Source organism: Echinops telfairi, unplaced genomic scaffold (genome assembly GCF_000313985.2).
Source record: "Echinops telfairi isolate 266 unplaced genomic scaffold, ASM31398v2 ScPeMD7_16;HRSCAF=60, whole genome shotgun sequence".
Taxonomy (NCBI): Eukaryota; Metazoa; Chordata; class Mammalia; order Afrosoricida; family Tenrecidae; genus Echinops; species Echinops telfairi.
In genome coordinates this window covers 1,830,975-1,850,828 of record NW_022103913.1, presented here as the reverse complement: position 1 = coordinate 1,850,828, position 19,854 = coordinate 1,830,975, and the positions used below count along the sequence as shown (strand labels likewise).

The following is a 19,854-nucleotide window of genomic DNA, read 5'->3' as shown; positions in this document are numbered from 1 at the left end:
TCAGCTGAAAGTTGAACATTCCTCTGTGTCTGATTCCTCCCTGTAATAGTGTCAAGTCTGATGGAATTTTAGAAGCACTTCAACATCTGTAACAGTCTCAGTTCCTGAGGAAGCTGTCACAGAATCTCAACATCGGGGTTAGGAGGAAATAAGGAAAATCACATCACTCCAGCAGGTGAACTTGTGAGGCACCAAATAATGGAAATTTCTAGTACAATAACATTCAAAAGCAAAAGTGAACCATGGGGCAAAGGTGAATTAACTTCAATGTTTTGTGATTTAAAGAATCCAGAGAAAGCCCTCCTTGCTCCAGAATGTCCCTGATCTTCATGAGTCTGAAATACTCCAATTAGAGATATGTAAAATGAAACGTAGTGCTAAAAGTAACTATTAATACTTCATGTGAGTCAGTAGATTTGCTTTCTCTTGCAGTGTTGCAGCCTCCTGAGAGCTGGCCTCCTAGGAATAATTTATAGGTGTTGGGAAGCATAATGGGGGTCTGAGGTGGGAGTCTTACCATGGCCATTCTATATGTGTCATAGTAGGATTGTGCTCCATAGGGTGTGCAATGGCTAGTTTTTTTGGTAGTAGATCTCCCGGTCTCTATGATGAGGTGTTTTGGGGTAAACTCAAACCTCTTAGTATTTTGGTTAACAGCTGGGTACTTTAACTTGTGCATCACAGAGAAACAGCCTGACAAGGAGACTTCCTAATGCAATGAGCAGGAGCAGGAGCAGCAGTTGGGTGGGTAGAGAAAAGAGGTGTTAGGGATGAGCTCCAAGGCACGTGACCTGGATCGTTAGTGTTTAGGTATGAACTACGAACCAGCGGTATTCAGCAGTACCCAAGAGCTGGTTAGAAATGTCGAATCTCAGTTATACCCAAGACCCACAGAGTTCCATAAATGGGCATTTAATAAAAATCCCCAAGTATTCATATGCACACTAAAGTTTGTGAAGCACTAATCTACCTTGACTCCTTCTTCTGTTTGAAGACTATTCAAGTAAAATGGGGTTATGACGTCTGCCAAGGTCATTAAAAGACATTGAAGGTGTCTTCTCAAGCACATTAAATTCACCAGCCAAAATGAGAATCAGTTTCACTTTTCAGCAATGTCATTTCTATTAGCAGTTATTTTAGCTGAGAGAAAGAAAATTAAACATCATTTATGTCCATAGATGAGGGTGTCTTTGAACTGCTAGAAAGGAGAGTCAATACCTGTTAGGGACTGAATCATGTCCTGAGAGAGAGTCTTAAATAATGGTTATGAAGGGGCAGGAATTTGTGATAGTAGGAAATTTAGAGGTAAATGTGACAGAGCGCAAATCTTTATCATCCTAAAGCCATTGAAAAGGTTATTGACTACATTAAAGAAGTTTTTAAAGTTTTATAGTAAATTAGGAGAATTTCATATCAAGAATAAGTTAAAAATGTGAAGAAAAGGGTAGTTTTTAAGAGATCATTTTCAGTATCAAGGCAAAAGTTAGACAATTGTAGTGTATTATTAAAAGTTAACTTTGTAAACCACTTCTGTGTGACAGTTTCTGAAGGAAGATTCATGTTCTCGATAAGACTGGCAGCAGAGGTAAGGGGGAAAGCTAGAACAGATATTTTCTGAGAAATAGCTGATATGACAAAATAATAATTTATAAATTATCAAAGGCTCATGAGTGAGGGGGGAGCAGGGAGGGAAGGGAAAAATGAGGACCTAATGCTGGGGGCTTAAGTGGAGAGGAAATATTTTGAGAATGATGAGGGCAATGAATGTACAAATGTGCTTTACACAATTGATATATGTATGGATTGTGATAAGAGTTGTATGAGCCCCTAATAAAATGATTAAGAAAAATGAATAAGAGCCTGGTTCAAATCCACCTAGCTGCTCAGTGGGAGGAAGACTCCAGTGATGTGTTCCTGAGCAGATAACAATCTAAGAAGTTCTCTGGGGCAGTTTTACTCTGTCGTGGTGGATAACTATAAGTGGAGATCAACTCAATGATCCAACAACAACACTGCCTTTGAAAGGTCACAGCATGAAAACCCTATAGAAGGCAGTTGGTCTTCTCTGAAACACACGGGGCAATCATGAGTCAGAATCCACTTGACAGCAACTTTTTTTTTAAAGCAGTTAGCACAGGAGCACTTGTGATTCAATAACTTGCCATGTGTGGGATTAGGTTCCATTCCAACTCATGCAAATATCCCTCCACGCAGTCAATTCTGACACATATGGACCATGACCAGAGCACAGAGTAGAACGGTCCTTAGTGCGCCCAAAGCAGTAAGCTTTTACAGAAGCAAACCATCACACCTTTCTTCCAGGGAGAGACATGTGGGTGTAGACTGCTGACATTGTCTCACTAGGGCTCTGAGTGTAGGCAGAGGGTTTAGAATCAGAGGCACTCAGTGTGTCTAAGTAGATTAGCCTGAAGCTGAGCCTAAGCTCCAAGATAAAGCCTTGACATGGGTCTAGGATCCAGGTTGAATTTTAAAACTTGCCTTTTCTAACAGCAGTCCCTCCAACTTGGATGCTGACCTATCCATATAAGGAGGCCTCTGAAAATTTACAGAAAAAAAGTCCATTGTTTTTAATTCCATTTTTCCATGAACTTTTTGAGGCACCCTCGTGCATCCTTTTGCCCGAGTCCTGTCAGGTGCAGGATATCACAATCTATCCCCAGGAGGCCTTTTCACCAAATTCAAATAGATACAAGATGCAATAGCTTGTGCCCAAAGGATCTTGAAGCAAAGTGTATGAATCTATCGTTACAATGAAACTACAGACACAGATATGGTTGAGAAAGTAATTTTACTGACAGGTTATCAGAAAAACTTGTCCTGGCACTGTCTGATGACCATCCTTTAGTAAACTAAAGGGCATCTGTCTATCCTTAATACAACCAAGCCCGTTTCTAGCTGTCCTGCTTTTGACTCCCATGATTATCATATAGCTAAGTATGACTTTGTGTTCTTAGTTCCTGCTCCAACTATATAAAAACAGATTTTCCTCATTGTCGTCTTGTGAATCTGGACATCTCCATCATTTGGGCCTTCTCTATACCTCAACACACCACTGTTGGCTCTGCCTCATGCACCACAGCCACTTGTCTATTAGTGGAGGCTTGCATGATGCTTTGATGCTGAACAGATTTTAATTTCCTGCTAAGATGGACTAGAAAGAAACATTTGGTGATTTATTTCTGAAAAGCAATAATCAACACCCTCTATATCATTTTGGCCTGATTCGCAACCTGTTTTGGGGTTGGTGCAGGACCAGGAAATGTTGTTTTTTGTGTGTGTTGAGTCAAGATGAGTTGGAAGCTGACTTGATGTTAACAAACTGCTAAAACCATAGAGCATAAGGGAAATGCAGTAATCAATCCACTTCATCTCACAGTCTATGAAATTAATATTTTCTATCAGGTGCTCTGATACTAGATTTTAGCAACAATAATTTAACGTTTTCATGTTCTCAATTTGTTCAAGTGAAGATTAACCAATATGATGGTGGTAAATCTCCTAATGAAAGCATATTGTATATTTAACATTTTATTAGAAGAAACAAAAGAATGAAGGATAAGACAAATAGAGATGATAGAAGTTTGGGCTTGAGGGAAGAAAAACCACCAGTACTAGGAGAAACAGTGGAATGCCTTTTGCTCCTCATATTGGAGAGAAGTAATTTTGCACCTGACAGTTTATTGTCTTACATTTGAATTCTATAACAGGAACTTTCTAGTTTACTACCCAGCACCGATTGACAAATTAGCATTGTAGAAGCACTAGCAGCCATAAGAGAAATGCAAATTAAAACAACTATGAGATACCACCTAACACCCTCAAAGATAGCCCAATTCAAGAAATCAGAAAGTAATAAGTGTTGGAAGGGATGTGGGGAGATAGGAACTCTTGTCCACTGCTGGTGGACCTGTAGGTATGTACAGCCATTATGGAAATCGATTTGGCGATATCTAAAACAGTTGGAAATTGAGCTATCCTATAATCCAGCAATCCCTATTGGGCATATACCCAGAAGAGACAAAAAATAAACCACAGCCACACATCTGTGCCCCAATGTTCATCGCGGCACAGTTCGCTATTGCAAGGAGTTGGAAACAGCCCAAATTTCCATAAACAGACGAGTGGATTAAAAAAATTCTGGTACATACATACAATGGACATACATACAATCCCTAAAAAGCAGTGATGAATGCATGAAGCACATCTCAGCATGGGAAGAATTGGAGGAAATTATGCTAATTGAAGTAAGCCAAACACAAAAGGACAAGTACTACATGAGTCTGCTGAGGTAAGCTAAAAAAAAAAATTTTTTTTTTCAAAAAGGGTATAGGGAAGAAGATGCTGTATACATACGTCCCTGGAGTGAGGTCCAGGTAATATGGCAGGGGCCAGACTAAACCCAGGGATGCATATGGGATATATATGGTAGCCCTTTAAAAGGGAGGAGGGAAAAAGGTATGGGTAGCCAGGGAACAGGGCACTAACCCATATAGGGGGAGGGTGTTGATTGTGTCTCTACAGGGAAAGAGGGACCAGACTTCAACCCGGAGCTCCAACACAGGAATGCAACACACTGACATGAAGTAGGGAACCGATGGAAAGGCCTGAGGGGCCGGCCCCATTACCAACTGGGTGCACAGCACCACCCTCCCCCAGGGGGAATTCACTTCAGAGGACAGCACTGAAGCTGCAGCTCGGGAAAAGGGGAAGGGGGACTTGTCTGGTCGGAGCGCATGTGAGCCAATGAGAGGGGAAGTAAAGGAAAGAGTGGAGCACATCCTGGCTCGCCAAGCCCTGGGGACAATGTGCCTGTTCAGAACAGCGATGCACAGAGATGACCACGGGGCAGACCCCACCACGGGACACAGCATTCCTCCTTGACCCATCACACCAGTGGGGACAGCACTGGAGACAAATGGCGACAATTGTGCCCGCCATGAGCTCACCACGCCGAATGCCAGCCTCTGGGGACATGCATCAGAGCAGCAGGGGGAACAGAGTGGTGAGGTCCCCAGGGATAGAGTGATACTGGGGCATGGCTCCCCATCAGATTTGACTGGAAAGCACACGTGAAGGAAAACAAACATACTCTGAACTATTCATACCGTTATATATGTATGCATGTGTGTGTGTGTGCGTTGTAGTTGTAGCCATTGTTTTACTTTCTGTTGTCGCTTCGTTGCACTCAGTCTGGTAATGGTGCATAGCATGTCTACCTGGAAGGGATAGGCAGAATAAAGAGGCCAGAAGAGAGAACAACGGGATGACAGATCCGGGGAACATGGGGGTAGGGGAGGTGGGAGAAAGGAAGAAGGTGTTAACAAACACAGGGACAAGGGAACAACAAGTGATCGACAAATCAGTGTCAAGGAGGGTGCGGGAGGACTTGCAGGGCTGGATCAAGGGCAATGTAACTGAGAGGAATGCCTAAAACCCAAATGAAGGCAGAACATGATAGTGGGGCAAGAGGAAAGTACAAAGAAATAGAAGAAAGAACTAGGAGGCAAAGGGTAGTCATAGAGATGTAAATACAGGCATATAAAGATGTAAATATATTTATATATGACGAGCGGGAAATAGATCAATGTACATATATTTATAGGTTGAGTATTAAGAAAACAGATGGACAGTGGGCCCTTGCACAAGTATTCCCTCAACACAATAACACTTGGTTCTAACAATTCAGCAGTCTGAGATGCTAACCTGCCTTGCACGATCGCTGAAGACAATGAGTGCACAAGAAAATGTGGTGAAGAAAGCAGATGGTGCTTGGCTACCAAAAGATATAACACCTGAAGTCGCTGAAGACAATGGGTGCACAAGCAAATGTGGTGAAGAAAGCTGATGATGCCCAGCCACCAAAATATATAGCACCTGAAGCCTTAAAGACCTGAAGATAAACAAGCAGCCATCTAGCTGGGAGACAACAAAACCCACATGGAAGAAGCACACCAGCCTGTCCCTACTTGATTGCTGAGGACAAAGGGGGTGCATTAGCAAAAGTGGTGAAGAAAGCTGATGGTGCCAGGCTATCAAATGATATTGCATCTGGGGTCTTAAAGGCTTGAAGACAAACAGGCAGCCAACTAGCTAAGAAACAACAAAACCCACAAGGAAGAAGCAAACCAGCCTACCCTGACAAGAATGCTGAAGACAAAGCGGGTATATAAGCAAATGCGGTGAAGAAAGCTGATGGAGCAAATCTGTCAAATTACATAGAATCTGGGGTCCCACAGGCTGGAAGATAAACAAGGGGCCATCTAACTGAGAAACAACAAAGCCCACCTGGAAGAAGCACACCAGCCTGTAAGATGACAAGGAGGTGAAGGGATCAAGTATCAGGCATCAAAGACCAAAAAAAAAAAAAAAAAAATCATAACATTGTGGATGAGGGGGAGTGCAGAGTGGGGACCCAGGGCCCATCCGGGGAAATTGGACATCCCCTTGCAGAAGGGTTGCGGGGAGGAGATGAGCCAATCAGAGTGCAGTGTAGCAATGATGAAATATGCAAGTTTCCTCTAGTTCTTAAATGCTTCCTCCCCGTCACTACCATGATCCCAATTCTACCTTACATATTCGGCTGGACCGGGTAGGAACTGGAAATACAGTGAACCCCCCAGGACCAGTGGAGAGAGTGGCGATATCAGGAGGGTGAAGGGCAGGTGAGGGAGAAAGGGGGAACAGATGACAAGGTCTACATATGTCCTCCTCCCTGGGGGATGGACAGCGGAGAAGTGGGTGAGGGAGATGTCAGATGATAAAATAATAATAATTTATAAATTATCAAGGGTTCAGGGGGAGGGGGGAGGGAGCGGGTAAAATGAGGAGCTGACACCAGGGGCTTGAGTGGAGGGCGGGTGTTGTGAGAATGATGAAGTCAACATATGTACTAATGTGCTGGACATAAGTGATGTATGTACGGATTGTGATGAGTTGTATGAGCCCCTAATAAAATGATTATTAAAAAGAAAAAAAGGTAATCCCCTAGAGCAGCAGTTCTCAACTATGGGTTGTGACCTGTTTGGGGGTAGAACAACCCTTTCACAGGGGTCACCCGATTCATAAGAGTAACAAAATTACAGTTATGAAATAGCAGCGAAAATAATTTTATGGTTAGGAGGGTCACAACATGAGGAACTGTATTAAGGGGTCGAGGTCTTAGGACAGTTGAGAACCACTGCTCTAGAGACTTCCCAAAATAGATAGCCCAGCCTCTTATGAGCTGCCCTCCCTACCTTGAGTTTAACTGGCTCAGACGAGCCCCTCCAGAAGATTTGCTCTGATTAGACATTTTTCGAGGCATTATAATGAGACTGACAAGTATATTGCTCAGAGAAATCATCTGTAGCAGTCTACTCACCTCAAAGTTATAGTCAAACTTATTTTGTCTGGAATAAACCAGTGCATGCTATTAAGTGGAACGCTAGGTGCAATGCTTTCTAACTTGTCTTTGCTTGTGTGGGGGATGTGGGTAGAAGGAAGGAGACAGTGTTGTTTAGTTGGAATGGAGATAAGAAAATTAAATTATTCGTGGCAGTAAAAAAAAAAAAAAAGAAACACTAGCTGTTCTATTAAAATTTTCACTTTGTTTTGAGTTCTTGTTGTGTCTTAGTTGCCATGACTCTGGTTAGTAATACGATTTTAAATGAATGCATTGTATGTCTAATTTTAACATAATTGATGAAATAAAAGTCAGTAACTCTCCTTTTTATTACTGCATGTAACCAGTTAATTAATTGATTCTGAACTTATTACACTAAGTTGTCAATAGAAAATAGTAATTTTAGAGCAGGACTGGCCTCTGGCAACTTTTAGAAATAGATGAAGTTTACAGAAGCGTTCTGAGACCCTTACGGCATTTCCAGGACCTCAAAGGCTGCTCAAGTTCATGTACTCCTTTGTATGAAAAATCTCGCCTTCATCTAGAATTTCTTATAGTACATTTTATATGTACTATTAGCTACAGTTTTCTTAGCCAGGATTGCTATCTCATCTTCATTAATAAAACCTAGCACTTTTGTGATTCATTTCTATTGCTCTCAGAATAGTTTTACTGATTTTTTTTATAAAATGAGATGTTAAAATAATTTCATTTTAAGTTTATAAATGGTTTATTGAATAAATGGCCTACAAATTGGAGTAACATTTTGATTAGGGAATCAAATATCTTCCAGAGATGGAAGAAAGTACTTTAAAAAGTTATATACACACCATTTTATCAACATTGCCATGGAAAAGTCTGGGGAACCGTGTTTACATGATACTCATTGTGGATTAAATTGTGCCCTCCAAAAACACATGTTATAATCCTTTTATGACTGACTTTATAATCTCCTGCCCACCATTTTTCTGACAGCTTCTTGTATTGTCATGGCTTACATTTGTTGGTGATACAATGTTTCAACAAGGTGATGCAGCTCTGGAAGCATTCACTAGCTATGCCAAGAGATTACTGAAAATATGGGTACTATAACAAAATATAGTGGAGAAACTAGATGATGTGTGGCTACCAGAAAGAGAGCATCTGGGATCTTAAATATTTGTTTTCTAAAATTAGCCATCTAAGTAAGGTGTTAATTAAGTCCACAAGGAAGAAGGACACCAGCCTGTGTGATCCACTGATTGTAAATAATATTATCCAAATCTAAAGGAGGGAATGGTTCTAGACCTTAAGTTCTGAGCACCTGAGTTACAGATGGCTCTGGGTAACAGTGGAAGCCCCAGAACTCATTTTCAGGGGCCACACATGAATTATGCTTCTGGTGAATCTCCTCTGATCATAGTGGAGGGATATGAATTACTGTTATTAGACAAAGAACACTGTATAACATGAATTATGGTAGATATAGTTGTGTAAAGATGTAATACCTTATCATCCAATCTCTTTTTTGACCCATTAAAAAAATCATTTTATTGGGGGTTCATACAAGTCTTATCACAATCCATACATCATCCATCCATTGTGTCAAGTACATTTGCACATTTGTTGCCATCATCATTTTCAAAACATTTTCTTTCTACTTGAGCCCTTGGTACCTGCTTCTCATTTTCCCCCTCCACACACCCCCCACCCTCCCTCATGAACCCTTGATAATTTATAAATTATTTTTTCATGTCTTACTATAACCGATGTCTCCCTTCACCCACTTTGGGATTGTCAATCCCCCTGGGAGGGGGTTATATATATAGATCATTGTGATTGGTTCCCCTTTTCTTCCTCCATTTTTCCCTTCCCCTCCTGGTATTGCTACTCTCATTATTGGTCCTGAGGGGTTTTTCTGTCCTGAATTCCCTGTGTTTCCAGCTCTTATCTATACCAGTGTACAATCTCTGATCTAGCCAGGTTTGTAAAGTAGAATTGGTATCACGATAGTGGAGGGAAAAAAGCATTAAAGAACTAGAGTAAAGTTGTATGTTTCATAGGTGCTATACTCTACCCTGACTGACTCATTTCCTCACCACAACCCTTCTGTAAGGGGATGTCCAGTTGCCTACAGATGGGCTTTGGGTCTCTTGGATGAAAGTTCCTGTCTCCCCACAGCCCATCCAACACTTGTTACTTTCTTATTTTTTTGAATTGGGCTATCTTTGAGGGTGCTAGGTGGTATCTCATAGTTGTTTTAGATGTATTTCTCTTATGACTAACGATTGGGAACAATTTCACATATTTATTGGCCATTCGGATTTCTGCCCTTGTAAAACTTCTGTTCAGGTCGTTTGCCCTCCTCCTTAGTGGATAGCACTGAAAATATCTATGAGGTCACATCGTCCAATTGTGCTGTCTATATCTGTAGCCTCCTTGTTAAATTTCTTTCCCTGTGATCTGTCTTTTTCAGGCAGTGTTGTATTAAAATCACTTACTATAATTGTTGTGCCTGTGATTTATTTTTCATCTTTTGGAGTGTTTGATTTACAAATTTCTTTCGGTGGCTAGTAAATGTCTACTTCTTCTATGCATGACATTAGGTTCATGACTTCTGGCATTGTTTGCTGTTTCTCCTGCTTTTTCGTTGAGGCTGTTGGGGCTGGTTGCTATTTATGTGGTGATTTAGAGGAGCCTGGCACCATCTTCCAGAGTCAAAGTGAATTAGGCTCTCTTGGGGGACTTGTGTGAGTGCTTCTTTGAACTACCTACAGGTAGCTTCCCTGGGTGTCATGCTACTGCTATATCTTTCTGTGATTTCATGCTTACTCTAGCCAACTAATATTCTGTTATTTGGAATGTGAGTTTGATAGTCCTCTGATGGAAAGCTTGTCGGGTGGCTGTGGGCCCACGAGGATGGTAATTCACTGACTGATATCCCAGCAATCCCCAGTGTTGTGTTCCAAGGGGCTTGGAGCACCTGGGATGGCATGTGTTGTTTCCCTCTGCAACTGGAGTGCCCCAAAGGGTGGGTGGGTGTACCCTTCTTGGTGTAGAGCACCGTGGATGGCAGGTGGAATTACACTAGTCAGAGTGATTTCAGTGGAGGTTGGGTTGATGTTCCCGCAGCAGGGTGAAGCACCACAAACAGCAGGCAGGAGTTCCACCAGTCACATGTAGGGCCTTAGGGTGTAGGCGGGAGTTCCCCCTGCCATTTGAAGGTATCCGCCCCCCCCACCCCCACCCCGCCCCAGTCATTTGGGGTGTTGTGGAATTTCCTCAGCTGCACATTAAGCCAACAAGCGTGGGCTGGAGTTCTCCCAGATGGCAGTCAGAGTTGCTCTATGTGGAGGGGACCGACTGGAAGGCCGGTAGTGGCTTATGAAGGGAAAGAGAGGGAGAAGAGAAGAAAAAGAGAGAAAGGAGAAAACAAAGGCAAGATCAAAAATAAATAACAGACTGACACACATACAGAAAAAAATAAAACAAAAATAAATACATAAACAAGTATACAACAAAAAAGGAAAACAGTCTGTTGTGACTGCTGAAAAAAAGAGAATAGATAGAAGAAAAGCAAAAAAGAAAAGGGAAAGAAAGCAAGAAAAGTATATAGATAGATAGATAGATAAACAGATAGTGAAGCTCCACACTGTGCTGTGTGCAGCACTGCCTCATACCGTCTGGAACACTGCCACAGGGGCAGGCTGGAGCTCTCCCCGCTGGGTGGGCAGAGTTGCCCTAGGTAGAGGGTAGTGTGCTGGAAGCTAGCAGTGGCATGTGGAAGGACAGAGAGGGAGAGGAGAGAAACAGAAAAGAAGAAGAAAAGAAAATAGTGAGAAGAAAGAAAGAAAAAGGAAAGGGAAAGAAGAAGAAAAAACCCCACAACTGTGCGCACTGAGACCGATTATGGTGGGATTGAGAGAAGAAAGAGAGAAGAAAAAAATAAAGAGTAAAGAAATAGCTGATCCCTGATCACCACCTGAACATGTGCCTGGATGGGTTTAAACCCTGCACCAAGGTGGCAGGTTGGTGTGCCTTTTTGGTGCAGAGTTTGATCTATTTTAAAGACGTTTCAGTGGGAAAAAAAAGGGGGGCGGGAGGGAAGCTACACATGGATTAATTCCCCGGTGAATCCCTTCTGACCAGCCACCAGAGCTATGAATAGCCTTGCTATTATGAAGAATGCATTGGAAAATGAATTGCTACAGATGCAGTTAGGTAAAATATTAGCACCCATCATTTAATTTTCCTTATGATCCATTTACAGAAGAATAATTTGTTTTAGTTTTTACAGATGTTCTGCTTTCTTCTTGATTGAGGTTTTTCGTGTTTTACTTTGTTATTCTTGTTATTTGTTTTGATTTTTTTTGTGTGTATATGAAATCCAGGATAGGTAAACCAATAGAGACAGTTACTGGTTTAGTGGCTACTTAGGGGTATAGGAGAAGATGTTGGGGGAAAATTGAGAGCTAATGATGATGAGTTCAATAATGTTCTAAAATGTTCAATAATGTTCAAGAAAATGTTCTAAAATTAATTGTAGTTATTATTGTACTACTCTTTTTGATGTGACTGAACTATTGAGTTATATAATATATGAATTATTTGCCAATAAAACTGTTGGGAAGAAAATAAGAAGAAAATATTATGAACAGCCAGAACAAAGAAATCTGCTGGAAGAAATACAACCAGAATACTTCTTAGAAGATGGGATAGTAATACTTCATCCAACATACTTTGAATATATTAGCAGAAGGGACCAGTCCTGGAAAAGGACATCATACTGGGAAAATGAGTCAACAAAAAAGGGGAAGACCCTCAACCAGATGGATTGACACAATGGCACCAAGAAATAAGCTAAAAAAATAGGAACAATTGTGAAGATGGCACAGAACCAGTCTTTCATTTTGTTCTACATGTACCTAACAATAATAATAATAGTTTGACTTAACAGTGCCCTTTATTTACTCATTTAAAATTTTAGCTGTGAATTAGATGAAGGTTTACAGAACAGACCATCAGTTTTGCTTTCAACGATTTACTTACATTTTAACTCACCCATTGCAGTCTCCTCAATGTATTGCCATGGATCCTACTTCTTCCCTGAATTTCCAATTTTCATTCCACCCCCTTTTCCAACCTTTTGAATTTTGCCCTAGGGTCAATGCTACCTTTTGATCTAAAATGGTTGATTACAGAGGCTGCAACAAAAAGCTCAAACATAGGAACAATTGTGGAGAAGGCACAGGACTGGGAAGTGTTACTATTTAATGTAGCTTGGTTTTTTTAAAAAAATTTATATCCCGCAAGCTTTCTGAAGTCTTTATCATTTGGGTAAGGGAACCATTAGCATGAAGTCAGTGGCTTCCAAGGGTTTTCTTAAGACACAGAGCTTAAAAAGGACATGAGAGCACAAAGGAAGTGTCACAAATGCATGATTGGTGGCAGATTAATACATCACAATTAAAGGTGGGACCATAGAAACAGGAAGGAGACCATGATTAGGATAGATACACTGTTAGACAGAAGGACTTACAAGATTGGTCCAGTGCAAGGCAGCTAAGGCAAGACTGATAGGGCATGACTCATGACTGTGGGACCCCTGTACTGTCTCCAGTATGTGCTCCATCAAAGACACATCCAAGCAAGTCCCTAAAAGAGAAGACCCCTCCCTGGGCAAAAAGTCTCATCTTTCTTATACAGAGTGGCTGGTAGATGGAACTGCTGACCTTGAAGTTAGGAGTCCAAAGAGTAACCCACAATGTCACCAGGTCTCCTTAATTAGAAACTCTCATACTCACCAAATTCATAGCCATCAAGAGGAACTGAAAAGGAAGGACATGTGTTTGGCCTTCTCACACACAAATATGTAGATTAGAGCTTAGATTTCTGAGGATTAAATTTGCAAAAGGCTATAGTTTACAGTGGATGCCCTAAATCCACTTATGAGTAGCCACATAAATTCAGCTTCCATTGAATTCCTTCTGATCACTCACTGGCAGCTTAGCTCTCAGGAAGAGTATATTAGAGCATGGATGATGGTTACTCCCCTATTCAGTCCAGGAATAAATAGTGGATCTCTTGGAGATTTATTCTCCCTGAATCTACTTTTGCCCCTATCTAATTGATTTTCACAACTGGACCAATAGGTAACATCATCATAAACAGAGAAGTGGTTGAAAAGGTAACATCATGATAATATCAAGAAAAGGTTGAGAAAAGAATTTAGTCTTGCTTGGATCCGCAATCAATGCTCGCGGAAACAGCAGTCAAGAAAACTAGTGACACATTTTGTTAGGTAAATCTGCTGCATAAGACATCTTTAGAGTATTAAAAAGCCAAAAAATTACTTTGAGGACAATGGTGTGTCTGACTCAAGCTGTGCTATTTTTCATCATGTCATATGCATGTGAAGGTGGAACATTGAATGAGGAGAACCAAAGAAGAATTGATGCATGTGAATTGTGATGGTGGAGAAGAATATTGAAAATATCATGGACTGCTAAAAGGACAAACAGATCTGTCTTGGGAGAAGTAGAGCCTACGTGCTGCTCCTTAGAGACAAGACTTTGTCTTACATAATTAGGACATATTGCCAGGAGAGACTGGAGAAGGACATTGTGCTTGGTAAAGTATAGGGGAAGCAAAAAAAAAAAAAAAGAAAGAAAGAAAGAAAAGCTCTCAAAAGAGATGGATTGACACAGTGCCTGCAACAATAGGCTAAGGCACAGGAACAAGTTTGAGGAGGGCACAGGACCATGCAATGGTTCATTTTGTTGTGCATAGGGTCAGTCACTGTGGTTCGGAACAGACTCAATGGTACCTAACAACAATTAATTTTCCAAAATTAAAAAATAAATAAATGAAAATAATTTTATTGGGGGCTCATACAACTCTTATCACAATCTATACATACATCCATTGTATCAAGCACACTTGTGCATATATTGCCATCATCATTTTCAAAACATTTTCTTTCTGCTTGAGCCCTTGGTATCAGCTCATTCACCCCACCTCCTACCCGGCTCTCCTTCTCTCATGAACCGTTGATTATATGTATATATTCATGTCTTACACTGACAGACGTCTCCCTTCACCCACTTTTTGGTTGTCTATCCCCCTGGGATGGGGTTATATGTAGAACATTGTGATTGGTTCCCCTTTTCTTCCCCCACCTTCCTCTTACCCTCCTGGTATCACTACTCTCATTATTGGTCCTGAGGGGTTTTTCTGTCCTGGATTCTCTGTGTTTTCAGCTCTTATCTGTACCAGTGTACATGCTCTGGTCTAGCCAGATTTGTAAGATAGAATTGGGGTCATGATAGTGGGAGGGGGCATTGAAGAAGTAGAGGAAAGTTGTATGTATCATTGGTGTGATACTGCACCCCGACTGGCTCATCTCTTTCTTGTGACCCTTCTATAAGGGGTTGTCCAATTGTCTACGGATGGGCTTTGGGTCTCCACTCTGCATTTCCCCTCATTCACATTGATGTGACTTTTTGTTCTGGGTCTTTGATGCCCGATACCTGATCCCTTCAACACCTCATGATCACACAGGCTGGTGTGTTTCTTCCATGTGGCCTTTTTTGCTTCTCAGGTAGATGGCTGCTTGTTTATCTTCAAGCCTTTATGATCCCAGATGCTATATCTTTTGATAGCCGGGTAACATCAGCTTTCTTCTCTTTATTTACTTATGTACCCATTTTGTCTTCAGCGATTGTGAGGGAAGGTGATTCAGGGAAGGTGAGCATCACAAAATGCTGGGTTATTAGAACAAAATATTCTTGTGTTGAGGGAATATTTGAGTAGATGCCCAATGTCCATCTGCTACCTTAATACTTAACGTATAAATATATGTACATAGATCTATTTCCCTATCATTATATATAAATATATTTACATGTGTACATACCTGTATTTAGACCTTTATAATTGTCATTTTCCTCCTAGTTCTTTTCTCTATTTCAAATGAATTGTTTTAAAATACAACCTGACTCATTTAATCTTCTGTTTAGAATTCCATGTCTTATTTATTGTATGAAGTGAATTTCTTAATATTCCAATGAACACCTTACTATGCTTTTACCACAGTTATGCCAAACTATGCTCAACCTCCAATTCTTCATGTGCTGCTCCTTTTCTCTGGACCCTATTCCAAGTAGCCCCACCCTCCCTGACTTACTTCCCTTTTATCTGGCTACTTTTACCTATCCTTCACTAGTCTGCTTAGCTATTATCAGACTGAAGCTATCCCTACTATTCCCCTAACTAGATTCAATTTGCTTATTATTAGTTGTCATAGTAATTTATACATTTTTATTATAGTACTTTTCACAAGCGAATGTCTAGTTATTTTAAAAATAATTTAATGCTTGCTTTCCTGACCAAATTGTAAGCTCTTCGGTGTGTGAGATTTTGCATTACTTATCTTTCCCCAGTCTATGGCAGAGTATCTGAATTTTATTAGAATTCAGCAAATTTGCCTGAAACAAGTGAATTAATTTAGATGGCCAAATGACTTTGCAGGAGTGCTGCAACAATTCAAATTCCCATCACATACTTGGAGTTGTGCTGTTCTTCCTGGAACCTTCACTGAATTGATAGGAAGGAAAGGGATTTGTAATATTTTAATTTATAGTTTTCATTAAAATGAAAAATGACCTATCAAAGATATGTTTACTCACCAAATCTGCACTTTTATGCACTATGTGTTAGTCTGGGTACTTTAGAGAAACAAATCCACAGAAATTCATATGTATAAGACAGAGTTTTATATAAAGGGCAAGTGAACATTAAGGAAACATCCCAACCCAGTGCTTCCCAAGCCTACAAGTCCAACATTAACCCATATGTCTGACACCAATCCAGAAAGTCCTCCTCCATCTCTCAAGACACAGGCAATGATGCCAACTGCAGGAGGACAGCCCATTCAATGAATGTGGAAGCATCTCAGTGCTGGCAGGGGTCTCCACACGGCTGCTCCAGCACCCAGGCTGCATCGGGTAGGTCCATGTGGCTTCTCCTCAGGGATGTTTTGCAGGAAGTGAGCCTTGCCAGCTGAAGCAGGGAACTGGCTAAGGCAGCTGCACCCTGATCTGACTATCAGAAAGCAAGAGACCCGAGAACTAGAAAGGCAAGGCTCACCGAGCCATTTATCTCTACATCCTTCAGTTAATCCCACATGTGTTTATTGGCCAGGTTGGCAAAATAAACTTTAACTATCTCATACTGTCTCATATAAAAATTTTTCTTGAAATGTATGTTTTAGTTCATGGATTTTTGAGTTATTTGCATGTTTGGAATACAAGTCCTTTGTTAATATGCTGTAGATATTTCTTAGTTTGTCTATTTTTGTCTAGGATGTTGTTTTAATATATATAAAGCTTTAGCTTTTACTACTCATGTCTATTGGTGATTTATTATTTTTAATTCTGTTTTCATGCTTAGAAATCTTTTACTGTGATATAAATGATTACTCACCTATTTAAATTAATAAATTAATTCATATTTTATTCTTTCATCTAGATTTTATTTTGGTGAATGACCTGAAGTAATGTTCAAACTTTATTTTTCTCCCATATATGTATATTAAGAAGAAGGGAATATTTTATCTTTTGAAAAATACAAAATGTTCACAATTTAAAGTATTTGTGATCATGCTCACCCTCCATTCAGCTCTCAGTAATCCTTTTGGATACATTGCACTTGATTAAATCCCAGCAGGCATTGTACACCCTCCTCACCATCAATTTTAGATCTCATTATACACCCTCCTCACCATCAATTTTAGATCTCTTGTTGTTCCCTTATACCTGAGTATGTTGGCTCCCACTCACCCAACCCACCCCCTTCTCTCCCATGCCCCAGGAACCTCTGGTCCCATTGTTTTTCTCTTCAGGCTTGTTCGCCCTGCCTATCTTATATAGATAGACATACAGCAAAAGAAAAACAATCAAACAAAACCAAAAAACCCAATAGACTGTTCCAGGTCTGTCTGCTGACCCCTATGTATGTTTCTAATCAAGTCTGCTGAGGTGCCAAACTCTGTCCTCCAAGTCAGAAGTCTATTTTCAGGATTCCTCGGGGACTTGGTTATTTTGGTCCCCTTGCTGCCCTGTTGCACTCCCTTTACATTTCATCCTTCTGTGCATGGAGCAGACAGGGCACACTTTCTGAGCAGTGTCTCCAGTGCTGCCTCCCCCACTCCTCCCCTTAGCGCTATGGGTCAGTGAGGGAATATCATGTTTCATGGTGGGGCTGACCCTAAGGTCCTCTCTGTACATTGGCTGCTCTGAGCAGGGATGTTGTCCCTGGCCTTGGTGAGTCACGATGATGCTCTCTCTCTCTCTCTCTCTCTCTCTCTCTCTCTCTCTCTCTCTCTCTCTCTCTCTCTCTCTCTCTCTCTCTCTCTCTCTCTCTCTCTCTCTCTCTCTCTCTCCCTCTTAGTTCACTTTCATGCATGTGGTCTGGACAGACCCACCTTTTGCTGGGCTGTATCTTCAGTGCTGCCCTCTGGATCACCTTCTTCTTGGGAGGGGGTCAACATAGCTTCGCATGGGCCGGCCCCATCATCCTCTCTGCTAGTTCACTGCTCCCTGCTAGTGTGTTGCCCTCAAGGCTTGTGCTATGGGATGGGGTCTGGTCCCTTTCTTCCTTTCCTGTGTAAACTTAAACAACACCCTCCCCGTGGGTGTATTTGTGCCCTGTTCCCCATCACCCTCGAGGTTTTTTTCCTTCCTTTTTTTATTTCTTTAATGAGCCAAAGAAAATGCTGTTTGCTCTTTAATTTTATTATTCCTTTTGTTATCTTAGTTTCTCTCCACAGCTGCCTTTGACTAGCAGTGATATATTTGTGTGTATGTGCTTGTGTGAGCAGGAGGCAGAGAGAATCTAGTCACCTAACTGAATTGATGTTGGCATGTGAAATTACAATGCCACCTTCTCCATGGGCTGTACATTAATAATTTAGTGTAGTTGGAAGTAATAATCACTTCCATTAGAATAATACTATTTTAAGTCATTATTATAATAATGAAATTATAAGTACTCTTATACTGTTTTTCCTCCATGCTTCAAATAATTCCTTGAGGTTGATAGAACAGATGTTATTAAACCCAGTTTTTAGGTAAAGAAGCAGACAAGAGAGTTCAGTTTGCTTATTCTGATTAGCACAGTTAGTAATGGTAGATCTGAGATAAAAATGTGGGCCTCTTAATTCTTAGTCCAGTATTTTTATGTCACGTATACATAGTCAATATAGAACTTTATAATAATGGTTGTACTTCCGTATTGTATGATAATGGCTGTTGTTCTGAGTTGTGAAATGAGATGCATTATTATGTCAAGTCCTGTAGGTTTTCTGACTGAAGAATTTACTTTTTTTCTATTAATGGACTAATTAGATTTAGGGAACGCTAGTTATACTACAATGCAAAAAGAGTACTCTGCACAACAGAAGGACTTGGTATGGAAACCCCACTCAATAAACTGTTTTACCACAAATTCATTTGTAGGGTTTGGATTTAGGGCTGAAACTCTCTAGTGTGAGAAGAAGTAGGTAACTACTAGCCCAAGCGTATGGAACTGGTGAATGCTAGAATTTGGTTTGAATCTCTTTCTTTATTTTTATTTATTTATTTTTTTGAAGAATGACCAAAAACAAATCTTTTATTTTTTATAACTGTATAAATGTGATCCAAATGGGTCCACCACTAAGTTTTCATTGGGGGGAGGGGCAGAGAACAAAAACATGCTATAAATAAGCAAACTACATCTGCTCGTGGGTGTGTATGGACTCCGTAGATGTCTCATTGGACTAATTACAGACCACTCACAGTAGAACATTTTTAGTATAAAGTGTAGCATGATGTTAAGCCATTGTAGCTTTTGCACATACATGTCGCACTTCTGGCTTAGAATGCAGGAAAATGTTGCAGTACTACACTGTTCAGCTAGGTTGCCTCCATCACTTAAATGGCATCAATATCAATGTCGTCATCCTTGTTGTCAGACTTCACAGTCTCAACTTTGGGTACACTGGCAGTCTTCGAATACACCACCTCAATATTCTCATCTTCATCTTCTTCTTCACCACCAGAAGACTCCTCTTCTGCCTCCTTCAACCATTTTATGAAGGGTTCAGCTTTGACACGAATCTCTTTGGCAAGTTCTTTTGAGACGTATTTCTTTGAGGCCTTTTCTGACCAGCTGATGATGACCTCTTCCTCCAAAAGGTCTGCATCATACATCTCCTTCAGGATGTGTGGGATCTTGGAGATGAGCTGAGCTTGATGCATCGCCACCACACACTCCAAACCATGCAGAAGGTACCGCTGGGCCTTTTTGTTGTTGTGACAAAATCGTAGGAAGTGCCGTCTGTACTTCTTGATTTGTTCCCTAATCTTCTCATTAAAAAGAACTTCAGTCAAAACAAGGGGGCCCATGGCTTTTACGTCCAGTCTTTCTGCTTC

General features: G+C 40.7%; 1 protein-coding gene across 1 annotated transcript in view; it reads right to left on the bottom strand.

Moving 5' to 3' along the window:
- Nucleotides 1-19,214: 19,214 nt before the first annotated feature.
- Nucleotides 19,215-19,854, bottom strand: part of LOC101661438 (eukaryotic translation initiation factor 5-like) — a 1,812-nt gene continuing 1,172 nt past the window's right edge. The window contains 1 exon segment of the mRNA XM_045287475.1: nt 19,215-19,854. This exon segment is cut by the window's right edge and continues 164 nt beyond it. Coding sequence (XP_045143410.1) covers nt 19,354-19,854 — 501 coding nt within the window. The 3' untranslated portion in view covers nt 19,215-19,353.